General features: G+C 46.5%; 1 protein-coding gene across 1 annotated transcript in view; it reads left to right on the top strand.

Annotated features, from left to right (window-relative positions):
• The first annotated feature begins 6 nt into the window (after window positions 1-6).
• The window catches only part of CYTH1 (cytohesin 1), a 105,465-nt gene continuing 85,553 nt past the window's right edge, over window positions 7-19,918 (top strand). The window contains exon 1 of the mRNA XM_026455877.1: window positions 7-91. Coding sequence (XP_026311662.1) covers window positions 70-91 — 22 coding nt within the window. The 5' untranslated portion in view covers window positions 7-69. The remainder of the gene's footprint in view (window positions 92-19,918) is intronic.

Here is a 19,918-nt window from a genome sequence, read left to right as displayed (position 1 = left end):
GACCGGGGGCGCGGGTGGCGCGGCGGGACGCGAGCGGAGAGCTGGGGCGCGGAGCCCGGCGCCCGCACCATGGAGGAGGACGACAGCTACGGTCAGTGCGCCCTGGCGGCGGACGCGTCGCCCTTGCTGCCCCCAGTCTCCTTCGGGCCCGGCCGTCAGGCAGCGCCTGTGGCGGCTGGCGTTTCCCGGGGACACTGGTGCGGGACGCGGAGCCCGGGGCGACCGGCGGGCGAGCGGTGCACGGGGCCTCCACGGGGCAGGGGTCGCAGGGGGTTTTGAGGGATGAGGGTCGCCGGGGCCGGGGTCGCCGGCGGCGCTGAGGGATGTAGGTGGCCGGGGCGGGGGTCACAGGCCGGGCTCGCGGTCTCGCGGGGCCGGGGGTCGCCGCGAGCTCTGAGGAATGAGAGTCATTGGGGTCTCTGGGCAGGATCGCGGGGGCTCTGAGGGATGAGCGTCATTGGGGTCACTGGGGTCCCCGGGGCAGGGGTCGCAGTCTGGGTCCAGGGGCGCCGAGGGGTGGGGGTCGCTGGCCCTGCCTCCCCTCTGCGGGGCTCTGAGCGGACGCGCGGATGGCTGGGCCCGGTTCCCCGCAGTTTCCGGCTGCTCCCGGCGTCAGCGAGTTGTGCCCGGTCCATGTCTTTGTTCACAAATGAGAACGGGGAGCGGCGCCGCCGGCGAGGCGCGGGCTCTGGGACGGCCCTGCTCACGGGTGTCTGGGCCCGGCCGCCGCCGGTCCGGTGCGTCGCCGCCTGCCGAGACGCGGGTGTGGAGCCCGAAGGGGCCCGCGGTGGGGACGCCGCTCCGCCGCCGACTGGAGACTTGACAAGCGGAGCCGCAGTCCCGCTCCCCTCGCTCCCGCTCACTGAAGCTGCTGGCCCCAGCCAGGGGTGCCTCCCTCCAAGAGTTTGAAATTGTAGGGGTTGCAAAAGGTTGTTTGACATGCTGTAGTTAATTAATGTTAAGTTTGTTCATGAGGAATTAAAAGAAAGAATGGCAAATAGAACAAGTGGTGAACTTTTGTGGTTTGGTAGCAAAGTACAAATAAAGCAGAACTGTGTGGCCAAATGGAACCCAATTCTAGTTTAATAAAACTAATGGAACATTTTTCTTTTTTTTTAAGAGACGGGATCTCGCTCTGTCACCCAGGCTGGAGCATAGTAGCGTGATCGTAGCTCAAGTCAGCCTCCTGAGTGGCTGGAACCACACGCACGCCACAATGCCCGGCTAATATTTTTTTTTATTTTTATTTTACTTTATTTTAATTTTTGAGACAGTCTCACTCTGTCGCCCAGGCTGGAGTGCAGTGGCGCCATCTCGGCTCACTGCAACCTCTGCCTCCCGGGCGAGCTGAGCTATTCTCCTGCTTCGGGCTCCCGAGTAGCTGGGACTACAGGCACGTGCCACCACGCCTGGCTAATTGTTGTATTTTTAGTAGAGACTGGGTTTCGCCATGTTGGCCAGACTGGTCTTGAACTTCTGACCTCAGGTGATCCACCCGCCTAGGCCTCCCAAAGTGCTGAGATTACAGGCGTGAGCCACCGCGCCCAGCCTAATCTATTTTTTTAAAAGATGGGGTCTTGCCATGTTACCCAACCTGGTCTTGAACTCCTAGGCCCAAGCAAGCCTCCCACCTCTGCCTGCCACAGTGCTGGGATAACAGGCGTGAGCCACCACACCCGACCCATTTGTTACCTTCTTTTTTTTTTTTTTTTTTTTTTTATTTATTATATTCATTTGTTACCTTCTAAGTAAACAAGTAAAAGCAGCATGTGCGGCTTTTTTGTTGTTTGTTTTGTTTTGTTTTTGAGACAGGGTCTAGCTCTCTTGCGCAGGCTGGAGTGCAGGGGCGCTGTCATAGCTCACTGCACGCTCTGCTTCCTGGCCTCAAGCAATCCTCTCACTTCCCTTCTCAGCCCCTCCAGCAACCTGGACTACAGGCCCGGGCTACCACGCCCTGCTAATTATTTTTATTTTTTTTGTAGAGAGGGAGGTCTCCCTATGTTGCCTAGGCTGGTGTGAACTCCAGTGCCTATCTTGGCCTCCCAAAGTGTTAGGATTACAGACATAAGCCACTGCCCCAGCCTCCTTTTGTGATTAAAAGAAGAATCACCCACTGGCTGGCCCCAAAAGATTGTTCAGCCCCTCCAGATTTCACTCCTGCCCACTGCTGAGAAGCCGGCAGCAGTTTTGCCTGCTGCTCTTTTCTCTGCCTCCTCTTGCCATTTAATTTCCCTCAGATCCCAGTGTCCTGCCTACCAGGCTTTCGTGGCCTCTCTTGTGTTCTTGCCTGCTGCAGTGGGCAGGAAGCTCTTGGTCTGGTTGCTTTTCATACAGTGAGTGCTTTGCCACCAGGCATGACATTTTGCACTTGTACTTGAAAGAGGTGAATGGAAGCAGGGTGTGTTAGTTTCCTATACCTGTTATATTACCACAAGCCTGGTGGCTCAAAACAACATACATTTGTTTCAGGGTTCTGCAGGTCAGAAGTCCAAAATAGGTCTCACTGTGCTAAAACCAAGGTGTTGACCAGGCTGGTTCTTTTGGCGGCTCAGGGGAGGACCCATTTCCTTACCTTTTCCAGCTTCTAGAGGCCACCTGTGTTCCATGGTTCATAGTACCCCTTTCCATCTTCAAAGCCAGCAGGTAGCATCTTCTCATTTCTCTCGACCTCCTACCTCCCTCTTATTAAGATCCTTGTGATTGCAGTGGACCCACCTGGATAATCAGGGATAAAGATTAGCAACTTAATTCCATCTGTTACCTTAATTCCCCTTCTGCCAAGTGAGGTAACCGATTCACAAGTTCTGGGGATTAGGACCTGGACATCTTTAGGGGCTATTATTCTGTCTGCCACACACCAAGATGACAAAGTTTAGAAGTTTATTCTTCCCCTTTCTTTTTTTTTTTTTTTGAGACGGAGTTTCATTCTTGTTGCCCAGGCTGGAGTGCAATGGCACAGTCTCGGCTCCCTGCAACCTCTGCCTCCCAGGTTCAAGCGATTCTCCTGCCTCAGCCTCCTGAGTACCTGGGATTACAGGCATGCGCCACCACGCCCGGCTAATGTTGTATTTTTAGTAGAGAGAGGGTTTCTCCATGGTGGTCAGTCTGGTCGCAAACTCCTGACCTCAGGTGATCCCCCTGCCTAGGCCTCCCAAAGTGCTGGGATTCCAGGCATGAGCCACCATGCCCGGCCTATTCCCCTTTCTAGTTTTAAATATCATCCTTTTATTTTGGAGGAACTAAAAAGATTGAATTAAAGGAGATTCCCCATCCATAGGGTCACCACACAAAAAGTACCTGATGGTGTAAGATGATCATATGAAGAATAAGACTCCCAAGTTCTTTAAGGTTTGTGTTAGTCTCCAGAACTGTCCATTTCCCTCATAGGTTTCACAAAGAATTTACCTTGACCACATCCCACATTGTAAAAGGAAATGTGTGTGATGGATTTATAAAGCATATAGCATGACGTGTTCAGACGTCACCTCAGAACTTCCATTGTTTTCTTCTAAACAAACTTTTTATTTTTATTTTTTAAAATAGATGCAGAGTCTCCCTATGTTACACAGGCTGTTCTAAAACCATCCTCCAGCCTCGGCCTCTGAAAATGTTGAGATTATAGGCATGAGCCACTGTGCCAGGCCTAATTAAACTTTTTTCTTTTTCTTTCTTTCTTTCTTTTTTTTTTTTTTTATTGAGATGGAGTCTCACTCTGTTGCCCAGGCTGGAGTGCAGTGATGCAATCTTGGTTCACTGCAACCTCTGCCTCCTGGGTTCAAGTGATTCTCCTACCTCAGCCTCCCGAGTAGCTGGGATTACAGGCACCTGCCACCACACCTGGCTGATTTTTGTGTTTTTAGTAGAAATGGGGTTTCACCATGTTGGCCAGGCTTGTCTTAAACTCCTGACCTCAAGTGATCCGACTGCCTTGGCCTCCCAAAGTGCTGGGATTATAGGCGTGAGCCACCACTCCCGGCCGTAAGTAAACTTTTTAAACCTTAAGTTTTTTTTCTTTTCTTTTCTTTCTTTCTTTCTTTTTTTTTTTTTTTTTTGAGACAGTCTTGCTCTGTCACCCAGGCTGGAGTGTAGTGGCACAATCTCAGCTCACTGCAGCTTCCATCTCCTGGGTTTAAGCGATTCTCCTTCCTCAGCTTCCTGAGTAGGGGGCACTACAGGCACATGCTATCACATCTGGCTAATTTTTGTATTTTTAGTAAAGACGGGGTTGGCCAGGCTGGTCTTGAACTCCTGACCTCAGTTGATCCGCCTGCTTCAACTTCTCAAAGTGCTGGGGTTACAGGCGTGAGCCACCACGCCCAGCCTAAACCTTAATATTTGGTTTTTAGAATAATGAGAAACATTTCTTACAGTGTTAACTTTGTGTGCTGTTTCAACAGTGCTTCCTCTGCTTTTGCCCCGTCCCTGCCGTGTAAGTTGGTAATGTTTTGTGAATCAGCCTAGGACAGGTACCATTGTTTTTAGAAATCTTTTTCTCTTTTTTTTTTTGTATTTTTAGTAGAGATGGGGGTTTCACCGTGTTAGCCAGGATGGTCTCGATCTCCTGACCTCGAGATCTGCCTGCCTCAGCCTTCCAAAGTGCTGCGATTACAGGTGTGAGTCACTGCACCCGGCCTTAGAATTCTTTCTTGAGGGAAATGCATCGTAATTTCCTACCTACCTTTTAGTATTAAAGAACTTTTGGAACACAATGGCTCATTGATAAAATGCTGTAGAAAGAGAATCTTAAGAGTTTCTCTGTTCAATTAAAGACAATTTCAAAAACCAACAAAAAGGCTTTCTCAACTCCAGTATTCGTTTGTATTCCCGGGATAGGGACAGTTTGGTTCAGACTACACCTATGTGGGATATGTTTTTACTGGTTCATTTATTTATTTTTGAGACAGAGTTTCACTCTTGTTGCCCAGGCTGGAGTGCAATGGTGCGATCTCGGCTCACCGCAACCCCCGCCTCCTGGGTTCAAGCAATTCTTCTGCCTCAGCCTCCCAAGTAGCTGGGATTACAGGCATGTGCCACCACGCCTGGCTAATTGTGTATTTTTAGTAGAGACAGGGTTTCTCCATGTTGGTCAGGCTGATCTTGAACTCCCAACCTCAGGTGATTCGCCTGCCTAGGCCTCCCAAAGGGCTGGGATTACAGGTAAGAGCCACCACACCCGGCCTACTGGTTTCTTTAAAAAAAAAAAAAAAAAAAAAAAAAAAAACTGTTTATGGCACTGTGGAGTCCCACCAGACAAACCATTAACTTACAGGAAATACTGTTGTGCTCAGGAAAAAGAAAAAAAATTGTAAAAATTAAATTTTGCATACATTCTCTTTATAACATGCATACTGTGTGTACTTTTTTTTTTTAGACAGAGTCTCGCTCTGTTATCCAGACTGGAGTCCAGTGGCATGATCTTGACTCACTGCAACCTCTGTCTCCCGGGTTCAAACGATTCTTGTGCCTTAGCCTCCTGAGTAGTTGGGACTACAGGCGTGTACCACTATGCTTGGCTAATTTTTTTGTATTTTTAGTAGAGGTGGGGTTTCACCGTGTTGGCCAGGCTGTTCTCGAACTCCTGGCCTCAAGTGATCTGCCCACCTCAACCTCCCAAACTGCCAGGATTACAGGTGTGAGCCACTATGCCTGGCTTGTGTGTGCTGTTACCGGTATATATTTCTGTGTAATTATGTTCAGGGTTGTAACCAGAAAGCCACATATAATGCACTTTAAGGGGGTATTTGAGGGATTTTCCAGAGAGTATGTTCATCCTGCTGCTCTGTAATGGTCATCATTTTGGGGCTAATGACTGCAGTTGCCGTGATTCATTTATGAACTTCCTTTTTAAGCATAATTTCTTTTTTTTGTTGTTGTTGAGACAGAGTCTTACTCTGTTGCCCAGGCTGGAGTGCAGTGGCGTGATCTTAGCTCACTGCAACTTCTGCCTCCTGGGTTCACGCGATTCTCCTGTCTCAGCTTCCCAAGTAGCTGGGATTACAGGCGCGTGCCACCACACTCGGCTAATTTTTGTATTTTTAGTAGAGACAGGGTCTACATGTTGGCCAGGCTGGTCTGAAACTGCTGACCTCAGGTGATCTGCATGCCTCAGCCTCCCAAAGTGCTGGGATTATAGGCATGAGCAGCCACCGCGCCCAGCCTTTAGGCATAATTTCTATATAAACATTTAAAATGAAAGTTGCTGGGGTCTATCATGTTCATTATAGCAAATGCATGTCTTATTTTTGTTCCTTTCAAGAAGTTAGCTTCAATTGGGGAAGTTGTCAACAGATAATTTTAAAATAATTTTTAGGTGAGTTTTCAAATGAAAAGGAAGAGAGGTCTGCAAATGTCCTTTACTTATTCAGCTTCTGAAATACCTTACTTTTTATTTGCCTTTGATGTGATTTTTATATTGAATTCCCAGATTGATTATCTAAAGCAGGAAAGGTGGAACTAATTCATTATCTAAAGCAAGAAAGATAGAACTAATTTTAAGTTAAAATGTCAGTGTTTTCAGCAAGAGTTAAAAACACTAGGTTTCACTTTATGCGTGGAGGAAGCGTGGTGGGGTAAGACATTCAAGAAAATTGTTCATTCGCATATTTCAGGAAGCATTGAGGTGCAATTGCATAGAAACGTATCTACTGTCTCTGGCTTTGGCCTTTGAGGGAAGGATATGAGGGAATACTCAGGGCAGGGGTAAAAAGAAAAAAGACCCCTAGCACCCGAGGCTTTCTTTCTTTTTTTTTTTGAGACGGAGTCTCGCTCTGTGGCCCAGGCTGGAGTGCAGTGGCCGGATCTCAGCTCACGGCAAGCTCCGCCTCCCGGATTTACGCCATTCTCCTGCCTCAGCCTCCCGAGTAGCTGGGACTACAGGCGCCCGCCACCTCGCCCGGCTAGTTTTTTTTATTTTTTAGTAGAGACGGGGTTTCACCGTGTTAGCCAGGATGGTCTCGATCTCCTGACCTCGTGATCCGCCCGTCTCGGCCTCCCAAAGTGCTGGGATTACAGGCTTGAGCCACTGCGCCCGGCCCGGAGGCTTTCAAGATCACTTTTAATCAGTAACTTCTGTCCATCTCTCCCCTTCCCCTACCCCCATCGTTCCCCCCAAGCCTCATGGGCCACTGGAGACTGTCAGCGTGTTCAGCCTGGTTTCTGTGCCTGGTTAGGTGTGGTGTCATAACGCACAGGGGGACCTCAGGAGGACTAACCCTGTGGTCTGTGGATGGTGTGATGCCTCGGGAGCTGGGGTCACTGCAGAGGCGGGTGCCTAGTGGCACAGAGGGAAAGCAGGAGCAAGCCGAGGGCCGTTATGCCAGCCACAGATGGCGGGCTGTCTGAGGGAGCAGTGCCTTGTGGCAGTTCTAACCCGATTTCCCATGCAGAAGGCTCTGGTAGGTACTTCGGGGTTTTGATAAGAAGAGAACCGGGCGCGGTGGCTCACGCCTGTAATCCCAGCACTTTGGGAGGCCGAGACGGGCGGATCACGAGGTCAGGAGATCGAGACCATCCTGGCAAACACGGTGAAACCCCGTCTCTACTAAAAAATACAAAAAAACTAGCCGGGCGAGGTGGCGGGCGGCTGTAGTCCCAGCTACTCGGGAGGCTGAGGCAGGAGAATGGCGTAAACCCGGGAGGCGGAGCTTGCAGTGAGCTGAGATCCGGCCACTGCACCCCAGCCTGGGAGACAGAGCGAGACTCCGTCTCAAAAAAAAAAAAAAAAAAAAAAAGGGGGAGAGTAGTTTCTTCTGTGTTTTAATGGAAAGGAGTTTTATCACAGGCATAATCTTGAGTGTCTACCATGGGAAATTTGAGAACATTTCACATGTGTGTATTAGGGTTTGTGACCAAAGACTGGATAAAAGGAGGATTTATGCCAGAATTATAGGAAGAGCTATCATACTGTACCATGGAGACCTGTGTGTGGGTGGTGAGAAGATTCCACAAGAAAAATAAGGTCTGGGCAGTGGCATGTCCGGGTGCTGCTGTGGGCCGGGGAGAGGAGCCTGTTGCATTTAAGAAAGATTTGCCTTTTCATCACGATGTCTCCAGAATAGTATGGTGCCTGGGGTGCTACCGAGGCAGCTCAGCAACTGCGGAGGGAATAATGGATTGAACCAAGTTCCATCTTATAAAAAGTTAATATATGGTGAGTATGAGTTTTTTCCTCAACTCTCCATTTCAAACAGAAACCGGAACACTTCTATACATGTTTGACCCCATGCAGAACCCATTTTCTTTGTTTTTCTATGATATGGATGACTTCCATTGTTGTCAAACTTAGTTACTAACTTACTGATTTGCCTTTATTGAAAAGAACACAATTATTTGCAGTGAACACTTTCTTAGAAAATCTGGAACATAAGGTTGCCATAATTATACACACTTTGTGATCTTTAAGATGTATTCTCAGGGTGACATGAACTTGTCGGAGAGTAGAAACATTTTTAGAATTCTTGATGCTTGGTACCAACTTTTTCCAAAAGGGCTGTACCAGTTTACTCTGTTCTTAGCAGTGAATCAGTACATGCACTTGGAACAGTGCAAATGTGCCCCCAGTGAGGATCAACAGGTTTCAAGGGTTTTTTTTAAAAAAACAAACAAACTGAATTTGGTAGTTACAAATGGTGATTCATTAAATCTACTGATTACTAGCTAGATTGAAATTTTTTTTTTGTTGTTGCATATTTGTGTATTATGAACTGGGTATGTCATAAGGAATGATGATTTATTTACTTAACTGAGGTTAACTCTCTTCTATCAGATAAGGTGATTTACAGGTTTTTGTCATTCTGATGTTTTAAGCATGGGGAAAATGTATATCAGTTTTGACTGGGGTCTAGTTTAGATTTTGGCTAACTCCAACAGTCGTTTACCTTTCTTTTAATTTTTCTTTTAAAGATGGACGATCTCTCAACCCATATATTGTCTTCTGGCCAATACAAAATGTTTCCTTACGAGGAGAAATTGTGAATTAAATAGATATTTTAAAAATTTAATTTAATTTTCTTTTTTTTTTTTTTTTTTTTTGAGATGGAGTCTTGCTCTGTTGCCCAGGCTGGAGTGCAGTGGCATAATCTCGGCTCACTGCCAGCTCCGCCTCCCGGGTTCAAGCAATTCTTGTGCTTCAGCCTCTTGAGTAGCTGGAATTACCCGTGCCCTGCTAGTTTTTTAATTTTTAGTAGAGATGTGGTTTCACCATGTTGGTAAGGCTGGCCTCAAACTCCTAACCTCAGGTGATCTGCCTGCCTCTGCCTCCCAGAGTGCTGGGATTACAGGTGTGAGCCACTGCTCCCGGCCAATAGATTTTTTTTTTTTTTTTTTGAAACTATACTTTTTCTTTTAATTAAATAGAGCAGGGTCTCACTGTGTTACCCAGGCTGGTCTTGAACTCCTGGCCTCAAGTGATTCTCCTGCCTTGGCTTCCTAAAGTGCTAGGATTACAGGCATGAGCCACCATACCTTGCTGTGAATTAAATAGATGTTATTTAATGTTATTTAATGTTGGTCTGGGTTTTAATGATAAACCACTCAGTTTCGGGCTGGGCATGGTGGCTCATGCTTGTAATTCCAGCACTTTGGGAGGTCGAGGTGGGCAGATCGCTTAAGCTCAGGAGTTCAAGAGCAGCTTGGGCAACATGGTGAAACCCCATCTCTACTAAAATACAAAACAAAACAAAAAATTAGCCGGGCGTGGTGGTGCTCGCCTGTAATCCTAGCTACTCAGGAGGCTGAGTCACTAGAATCACTTGAACCTGGGAGGCAGAGGTTGCAGTGAGCTGACATCATGCCACTGCACTACTGCCTGGGCAACATAGTGAGACAACATCTCAAAAACAAAACAGGCCAGATGCAGTGGCTCACGCCTGTAATCCCAGCACTTTGGGAGGCCGAGGCGGGCGGATCACGAGGTCAAGAGATTGAGACCATCCTGGCCAACATGGTGAAACCCTATCTCTAATAAAAATACAAAAATCAGCTGGGCGTGGTGGTACGTGCCTGTAGTCCCAGCTACTCGGGAGGCTGAGGCAGGAGAGAATCGCTTGAACCTGGGAGGCGGAAGTCGTAGTGAGCCGAGATCACGCCACTGCACTCCAGCCTGGCGACAGAGTGAGACTCCATCTCAAAAAACAAAAATGAAACAAAACAAAACAGTTCAGTTTCTGGAATCTTATGGATCATACCTGCTCCTTTCTAAATATTCCATGGGTTAATCAGAAGAGAGTTTGTCGAACAGATTTATTCTTCTATATTTCTTGCATTGGCAATCAGTTAGGACACTTATTCTATAGTAAAAATTAGGAGATTGCCTTCTTATTTCAAGTATGGGGGCACACATCATAGGTCATTTGGAACAGGAGGGATGAAACATCTCTCTGCGTATTGTGCTGGACCGTTGGAAGACTTCAGCTTGAGAACCGTGTAGCCGGTTGAGTCGGCTTTCCTGTTATTGTTCCACCCCTTTCCTGCTCTCTTCTCCAAGATGACAGCCTTCAGAGTGGGCTTCTAAAGAAAAGTACTTTGCCTGAACCTGTTCATCTGTTCCATTGCCACACTACTTCTTGATTGTCTCTAAGTACTGTTGCAGTTTAGTTTCAGTTGCAATAATAGAGGCATGGAGGAGGTGGAAAATTATTTAGAAATGATCAAGAAGTGAATCCCACATCCTCTGAAACTGCTGCTAATGTTGTTTTGCTTCTCTGTTTGCATTAAGTTCAGAAAAACACAAAAGCAGTGAAGGGTATGTGGGGGATTTCTATGACTGGTCATTATCCAGGATAGCGTGACATTGTATATTTCTGCTTTCATGGTAATGAGATGGTTATTAGCTGCTTTCTTTCTTTCTTTCTTTCTTTTTTTGAGACGGTCACCCCGTCGCCCGGGCTGGAGTGCAGTGGCCGGATCTCAGCTCACTGCAAGCTCTGCCTCCCGGGTTTACGCCATTCTCCTGCCTCAGCCTCCCGAGCAGCTGGGACTACAGGCGCCCGCCACCTCGCCCGGCTAGTTTTTTTGTATTTTTATTTTAGTAGAGACGAGGTTTCACCATGTTAGCCAGGATGGTCTCGATCTCCTGACCTCATGATCCGCCCGTCTTGGCCTCCCAAAGTGCTGCGATTACAGGCTTGAGCCACCGTGCCCGGCCAGCTGCTTTCTTTAGTGACTGAATTTTATAACAAGGGCCAGGATAATACCTTCCTTATCCAAGTCTTCTTATATTTTCCACCTTTTCTTCTTCTTTTTTTTTTTTTTTTGAGATGGAGTCTTGTTCTATCGCCAGGCTGGAGTGTAGTGGCGCAATCTCGGCTCACTGCAACCTCCAAATCCCTGGTTCAAGCCATTCTCCTGCCTCAGTCTCCCGAGTAGCTGGGACTACAGGCGCATGCCACCACGCCCAGCTAATTTTTGTATTATTAGTAGGGCAGGGTTTCACCATGTTGGCCAGGATGGTGTCTATCTCCTGACCTCATGATCTGCCCGCCTCGGCCTCCCAAAGTGCTAGGATTACAGGTGTGAGCCACTGTACCCAGCCATTTTTTTTCTTTGAGACGGTCTTGCTCTGTCATCCCGGTTGGAGGGCAGTGGTGTGATCTCGGCTCACTGCAACCTCTGCCTCTTGGGTTCAGGCATTTCTCATGCTTCATCCACCTGAGTAGCTGAGATTACAGGCATGCGCCACTGCACCTGGCTAATTTTTATATTTTTATTTTATTTTATTTTTCAGACGGGGTCTTGTTTTGTTGCCCAGGCTGGAGTGCAGTGGTGTGATCTTCGCTAACTGTAACCTCTGCCTCCCAGGTTCAGGCAGTTCACCTGCCTCAGCCTCCTGAGTAGCTGGGATTATAGGTGGACACCACCACGCCTGGCTAATTTTTGTATTTTTAATAGAGATGGGATTTTGCCATGTTGGGCAGGCTGGTCTGAAACTCCTGGCCTCATGTGATCTGCCCACCTTGGCCTCCCAAAGTGCTGGGATTACTGATGTGAGCTACTGCGCCTGGCCAGTTTTTGTATTTTTAGGAGAGTCAGTGTTTCCCCATGTTGGCCGTGCTGGTCTTCAACCTCTGAGCTCAAGCAGTCTGCCTGCCTTGGCCTCCCAAAGTGCTGGGATTACAGGTGTGAGCTCCTGCTCTTGGCCATTTTATACCTTTTCTTGAGTCTTTGAGGCTTCTGTTTCAGAAGCATGCCCTTACCTGGCATTGTTAAATCTATGTTGTAATTAGTAGTGTTAGGTATGAATGATGGAATTGGCATAAGGCTATTAAAAAAGCCTATTTTCGGTTGGGCGCTGTAGCTCACGCCTGTAATCGCAGGCCAAGGCAGGAGGATCACGAAGTCAAGAGATTGAGACCATCCGGCCAACATGGTGAAACCCCGTCTCTACTAAAAATATAAAAACTAGCCAGGCGTGGTAGTGCACGCCTGTAGTCCCAGCTACTTGGGAGGCTGAGCCAGGAGAATCGCTTGAACCCAGGAAGTGGAGATTGCAGTGAGCCGAGGTCGCACCACTGCACTCCAGCCTGGGCAGCAGTGAGACTCTGTCTCAAAAAAACAAAAACAAAACAAAAAAAACACCTATTGTCTAGTAATGTCACAGGTTTGTGCCTGTTTTTTTGAGATGGAGTTTCACTCTTGTTGCCCAGGCTGGAGTGCAGTGTCATGATTTCGGCTCACTGCATCCTCCACCTCCCGGGTTTAAGCAATTCTCCTGCCTCAGCCTCCCAAGCAGTTGGAATTATAGAAACCCACCACCACGCTTGGCTAATTTTTGTATTTTTCTTTTTCTTTTTTTTTTTTTTGAGACAAAGTCTTGCTCTGTCGCCAGATTGGAGTGCAGTGGTGTGATCTTGGCTCACTGCAACCTCTGACTCCCTGGCTCAAACGATTCTCCTGCCTCAGCCTCCCAAGTAACTGGGATTATAGGTACGTGCCGCCACGCCTGGCTAAGTTTTGTATGTTTAGTACAGATGGGGTTTCACCATGTTGGCCAGGATGGTCTCGACCTCCTGACCTTGTAATCCACCCACCTCGGCCTCCCAAAGTGCTGGGATTACAGGCATGAGCCACCGCGCCTGGCCAATTTTTGTATTTTTAGTAGAGACGGGGTTTCACCATGTTGGCCACGCTGGTTTTGAACTCCTGACCTCGGGATCCACCTGCCTCGGCCTCCCAAAGTGTCGGAATTACAGGTGTGAGCCACCGCATCCAGCTCACAGGTTTGTTTCTATGAGCAGTTTGTAATTGTTTATTCAATCAACAAGCATGAGTGATCATTTCATACTATGTAGTCCCTATTGTCACCGATGCTTTGAGTCTAGAAGGAGGAGACAAACATGGCAGCAAGCTGTGAAGGAGCACATTACAGTAGATGTGGCAGGTGTGTGCATGAAAAACGTAGGTAAACCAAGGAGAGCAGTGCCAGTTCCACCGGCGTTGGGATGACACTGGATTGGCCACGGGAGTTTGTAGAGGAGCTGGCCCTTGGCCTGGATTGTGAAAGATGAGTTAGTGCCAAGTAGGAAAACATTGCAGAGAAATATGTATCAAGCAAAGAGAATGAGAGGACAGGAGGTGTGAAGCAGTTTGGCCACTTGGGGAGCTACAAGTGGTTCTTTGTGCCTGGAGAGCAGGCTCTGCGCAGAGGGAGGAGGCCAGAGGCAGGGTTCGAAGAAATGGGGATAGTTATGGGGGGCTTCAGTATGTGTTGTTACCCAGGACTTATTCTCTGGGACATGGAGCTATGAACGGGTTTAAACCAGGAGTATTTTATGATGATTATTTTGCTTTTTGTTTTGAGACATAGTCTTGCTGTGTTGCCCAGACTGGAGTTCACTGGTGTGATCTCAGCTCACTGCAACTTCCGCCTCCTGGGTTCAAGTGATTTTCGTGCCTCAGCCTCCTGAGTAGCTGGGATTACAGGCACGTGCCACCACACCCGGCTAATTTTTGTATTTTTAGTAGAGATGGGGTTTTGCCATGTTGGCCAGGCTGGTCTTGATTTCCTGGCCTCAAGTGATTTGCCAACCTCCATCTCCCAAGGTGCTGGTGTAAGCCACTGTGCCTGCTCTTTTTTTTATTTTTATTTTTTATTTTTGCCAAGAGGGGAAGGGAGGGAGAAAGGAAGCAGGCGGAGGAAAGGAGAGGGAAAAGCAGAGCGTTGTATTGCATTTTAGAAAGATTCTTCTGACTTAGTGTGGCTCAGATAGGCAGTGGAGAGACCCTTAAGGAACTTATGGAGGTAGGTGAGCTAGGTGATGAGGGCTTGAATTCAGGCTGTGGGAGTAGGAGGTAGGAGAAAATAAATACAGGACCGGTGAAGGACATGAAATTGATGGATTTGGTTGCCCATATTTGCGAGGCACATAGCATTGAAAGGAGACAAGGGAGACAGCGACGAAAGTGAGTGCCGGGTTTCTGTCTGGATGACTGCTTGGAGAGTTTCCATACTGAGAACAGGCTTCGGTTTTGGGCGTATTCTGTCGAGTTTTGTGGTACTTGTACAGTGTCCACTTTGAGAGACCCATTCAATAGCTGAATGTGGACCTGGAATTCCAGAGGTGATCAACGCATGAGTGGGAGTGGAACCTAGGGAGTGGGTGATGCCGCAGGCTGATTTAGAAGTGCAAGGATATTGTCTTGGAATACTACCACTGAAGGGCTGGGTAGAGGAAGAGATCTGAAAGGGAGACTGAAGGCAGAAGTATATAACTCTTCGGGTAACTAGATGGTAAATGGAAAGTGAGAAAGGGCAGGAGCTGAAAGTTGATGCAGAGTGGAGAGCTTTTTGTTTTTACCTGGGGGATATTAAGACTATTTATAGGCTCTTTTTTATACCTTTGGGCGATGATTCCAAGCCAGTCTTGAATGAAAGCATTCATATGTGATGTGTTGTAAAGCTCCAGGATGATCGGTCTCACATTTCATTTTGTCTGTTCTGGCTTCTGTACACAGCAGCTGCAGACTATATGTGTTTTTGAAACCTGTTTAACTTAAGTTACTTTCTTTTGTGTTCTCTAATTCCCTGAAATATTATTTCCAACAGCCCTAATGATTGAAATTAAGAGAATTTGAATTTTAGCTGTATTCTGGCATTTTCACGTGCTTCCTGCTCATTCCCCTTGGATATTCCGTCATTGTCCGAGATTCAGCACGTCCAAGGCTTGCTCCTGACCCTTTTATTCTGGTGTTTCCTCTAGACCTCCCTAAGTTTTTGAACTTTTATCACCATTTACTTATCACTCCAATCATTCAGGCTTGAAAAAAACACTGGATTCTTTTCTGTTTCTTGCCATTTGAATTGTTTCCCATCTATCCAACCATCCATTTGTTCATCTATTCATCCATTTGTTCATCTGTTCATCTATTTGTTCATCTATTCATCCATTTGTTTAGACTTTTTAAATTATTTGTGTCAGGGTATTTGCTTGATGCTCAGGCTGTGAAGAATTTTAGGATACAGGCCCTGCTTTCCAGAAGCTCACAGTGTAGGGCGGTTCACATGGAAATTTACTATGGTGGAAATACCGACAAATGCTATGGGAGCCTGGGGACTTCCAGCTTTCACTGTGTTCTGAGTGAGACGTACTTAAAAAAAATTTGTTTTAAAAAATTTAGACATGGGGTCTTACTATGTTGACCAGGCTGGTCTTGAATTCCTGGCCTCAAGCAGTCTTCCCATCTCGGACTCCCAAAGTGCTGGGAATACAAACTACCGGATTACAGACTGCATTGACTTTTACTGATTTATTGAAGATGGAGACTTCTTCAACTTGTTCTCTAACTTTGACAAAGACTTCTCCGATTTCTCTGTGTCCAGACCGCAGTGACAAAGCATGGAGGAAATTAAATTCTAAAAAGATTTTTAGAATTAGAATTGAAATATTTATTTTATGGGTTTATAATATCCCAAAAGAATTAGGAATTCCAACCTAGACTTTGGGGTCTACCCAGGCAGTTACCTCCTGGGATGAAATGAGATGGGAACATGCCAGAGTAGGTGTCACTGCTTTCACTGTTCCCACACTGGGAGTTAACTGCTTGCTACGCATGAAGTTCATGGCTGAACATTTTTCGTAAGTTCTCCTTTAATCCTCACAGTTACCCTGTGGGTGGGAACAAATAATGTACTGATTTTGTAGGTGAGGAAATGGAGACGTAGAGAGATTCTAAAGGGATATAGCTGATAAGTGGCTGAGCTGGCACCGCAAGCTACATTTCTCAGGCTCCATGCAAAGGCCATGCTTTGAATGGGCTTTTTCTATACTGGCTGCTCATTCACACCCCCTCCTCATTTTTATGTCCTTGCACTTTTACATACCTTATATGCTATTTGTGTATTTTCTTTGTTTTTTTTTTTGGTTTTTCTCAGACCTCTCAGAGATGAATTTATGTACTTTCTAAACTTTCTTTCTCCTGGGAGTGGGATACAGAGTTTTATATCTTGATATAGTTTGTGGAGAGTTTTGGTTAAACCTGTGTTGCTGGTTATTAAACACATTTACGTTGAAAGAGCCATTGTTAATCTTAGGGTTGAAATTTGAGGAGTTTGTAGGATCATGCAGTAAAGGCAATATCTTTTTCCTTAATCCTCCGGGTAGCATTTAGTGTAGGGGCTGCTGTTTCCTCCCAGGGACTGTGGTAAACTGGGTTTGATATTGTGGCAGCAAGAATTACACAGCCTGGCCTTTGATGATTCCCTGGAGCCAGAACATGTTTTGTGGTTGGGCCACTAGAGTTTATGAGAAATCCAGGTAACCAGGTAAAGGTTAACAGATCTTACTGAGCTTGTCTCTCAGCCATTTCCAGGGGCCTTTTCATGGCTTCTCTTTGCCCTTCTGCCCTTTATGACTAAATAAAAAGGCTGCTGAAAGAACTCTTTAACAGTGAGACAAGAGAACACTAGCAGAATGGCGTTTCTTCCAAGGAGTTACAGAGCATCTCCCAGAGTCTTCCTGCCCGAAGCCTTGACTTGGAAGCTTTGTCTCCTGCTAGAGCAGAGGCTGGCTTTTTTTTTTTTTTTTTCCTGTAGAGATGGGGTCTCACTATGTTGCCCAGGCTGGTCTCAAAGTCCTGGGCTCTGACGATCCTCCCACCTCCCAAAGTGCTGGGATTACAGGTGTGAGCCACCGTGCACAGCGTAAGGCTGGTTTTTGACAGGGCCTCGTTGGAACATGAGTACTGTGGTAGGGTCACCAAGAATCTCAAGACAAGATCCTCTAGCTTTGCAGGTTCAAAAATAGACTTTGGGACTTGAATTTATGCCAATTTATTCATGCTATTGCAGGATTTTTAAAAAAATCAAGTTGTGATCATTTGCCTACTCTCAGCTCAACTGTGGACTCTGGTTCTTGGGGAGCACATCCAGGGACCCCTGGAAACACTATTTTCTTGTGCTGTGACACCTCTTGGTTTTTGTCTTCTTAGGGACCATCATTCTTTAGTCAGGACAACAACCTGACAATAGAGTCAAGATACAGCTTTTGAGGGCTCGCCAGTTGTCTTGATATTGAAACTCTCTTGGACTTCTGAATAGCCCACTTCATGCTTATCTCCTCTAGAATGAGGATTACTTTTTTTTACTTTATCTCCTCTAGAATGGCATTACTTTTTTTTTTTTTTTTTTGGAGATGGAGTCTCACTCTGTCACCCAGGCTGGAATGCAGTGGTGCAATCTCAGCTCACTGCAACCTCCGCCTCCTAGGTTGAAGCAATTCTTCTGCCTCAGCCTCCCAAGTAGCTGGGATTACAGGCATGTGCCACCATTCCTGGCTGATTTTGTATTTTTAGTAGAGACGGGGTTTCACCATGTTAGCCAGGCTGGTCTCAAACCCCTGACCTCAGGTGATCCACCCGCCTCTTCCTCCGAAAGTGCTGGGATTACAGGCGTGAGCTACTGTGCCTGGCCAACGTCTTTTTTTGAGATTAAAAACCATCCAGAAAGCAGCCGGATGGACATTTCCATTGTATTAGTTTCCTGTTGCTGCCATGACAAATTATCACAAATTTAGTGGCTTAAGACAATATACATTATTATCTTATAGTTTGGAGGCCAGAAGTCTGGAATAGGTCTCACTGGGCTAAAATCGTGTTTCAGCAGGGTTATGTTTCTTTCTGGAGGCTCTAGGGAAAGATCTGCCTCCTTACCTTTCCAGCTTCTAGAGGCTGCCCACACTCCTTGGCTCTTAGCTCCTTCCTGCATCTTCAAAGCCAGCAGTGGCTGGTTGAGTCTCCCCTTTCATCACTCTGACAGTGACTGTCCTGCCTCCCTCTTCCATTTGGAAGAATCCATGTGCTCACCTGAATGATCTAGGATAATCTCCCTCTTCTAAATTGGCTGATTAGGAAATTTATTTCAATCTGCAAACTTAATCCCCTTTTGCCATGGAATTTAACATAGTCACAGGTTCCAGTGATTAGGACATGTATATCTTTGGGACCATTATTGTGCTGACTACATCTACCTTAGTGCCTTTGCCCATGAAATGTTTCTTGTGAGGATGGGCAGTTTAATCCTTCCTGCATATCATTTTCTTCTTATGGAAGTGTGCCTCATGGGTATTATTGCAGTAATTTGTAGTACTTTGTAGACTTTGTCTGACTTGTTGAAGCAATTCTAGTTTTAAAAGAGTGCTCCTAACTGAAAGGTAGGGGACAGCATGTGCAAAAAAGCCGCCCCTTCCACTCTATATTCTGCTGATCAGCAACACTATTTGTCATCAAATTACTGGAACAGAGACTATCTTGAGTCAGAAGGTTATGTTGTTGCTCTCTGTTCTTAGGAATGCTTTTGTACTCTGAGAGTAAAGATAATTTTTCCTGTTGTCAGGTAATGGAAATGTCCCTGAACAATGGACCTTGATAGGAAAAAGAAGTTTATTATTCTAGAAGAAGATGTTGGCACATTCTTTGGTAATTATTTTCCCAGAAATCTGCCGTTTTCCCCCATGTCACATGATGCACACCTCATTGTGTGGAGGAAGCAGGCCAGATGCTATTACTCTTTCACACGTTTATGTTAAAGGCTCATTTGATTTAATTTCCACTCGGAATAGATGTTAAGGATACAAAACCAAATGTCTAGCTGACTACTACTGTTCTTTCCTTTTCCAGCTCTTGCTTTAGTTTCCTGTTTTCTCAAATGTATAAGTGTGTGTATATAACATTCTAATAAGAGGAATTTAAGCTTTAAAAAGTTTTTTAAAATAACACTTTTTTTTTTTTTTTTTGAGACGGAGTCTTGCTCTGTCGCCCAGGCAGGAGTGCAGTGGTGTGATGTCGGCTCACTGCAAGCTCTGCTTCCTGGGTTCGCACCATTCTCCTGCCTCAGCCTCCCGAGTAGCTGGGACTACAGGCGCCCGCCACCTTGCCCGGCTAATTTTTTGTATTTTCAGTAGAGACGGGGTTCCACCGTGTTAGCCAGGATGGTCTCGATCTCCTGACCTCGTGATCCACCTGCCTCGGCCTCCCTAAGTGCTGGGATTACAGGCGTGAGCCACCGCGCCCAGCCAAAATAACACTTTTAATAGTAGAAATTAATGGATGGAGAAAAGCATACAGTTAAAATCTTTTTTTTGAGACGGGGTCCCACTTTATCCCCGAGGCTGGAGTGCAGTGGGGTGATCATGGCTCACTGCAGCCTCAATCTCCTGGGCTTAAATGAGCCTCTTGATCCTTTCAGCCACGGCCTTCTGAACAGCTGGGACTGTGAGGGGTGCGACAGATATCTGAATTACCGCCCAGTCTGCAGCAACCTCAGTTCTTCCTCCTCAGAAGAAAGAATTAGACTGAGGGGCAGAAGGCAGAAAAAGAGATCTAGGCAAGTTTTAGCGCAGGAGTAGAAGTTTATTAAAAAGCTTTAGAGCAGGAAAGAAAGGAAAGTACACTTGGAAGAGACCTAAGTAGGCAACTTAAAGGACATGCG

The sequence above is a fragment of the Piliocolobus tephrosceles genome, chromosome 16, assembly GCF_002776525.5.
Source record: "Piliocolobus tephrosceles isolate RC106 chromosome 16, ASM277652v3, whole genome shotgun sequence".
Taxonomy (NCBI): Eukaryota; Metazoa; Chordata; class Mammalia; order Primates; family Cercopithecidae; genus Piliocolobus; species Piliocolobus tephrosceles.
Note: the sequence above shows the minus strand (reverse complement) of the source record. Positions and strands in the feature narration are given on the sequence as shown.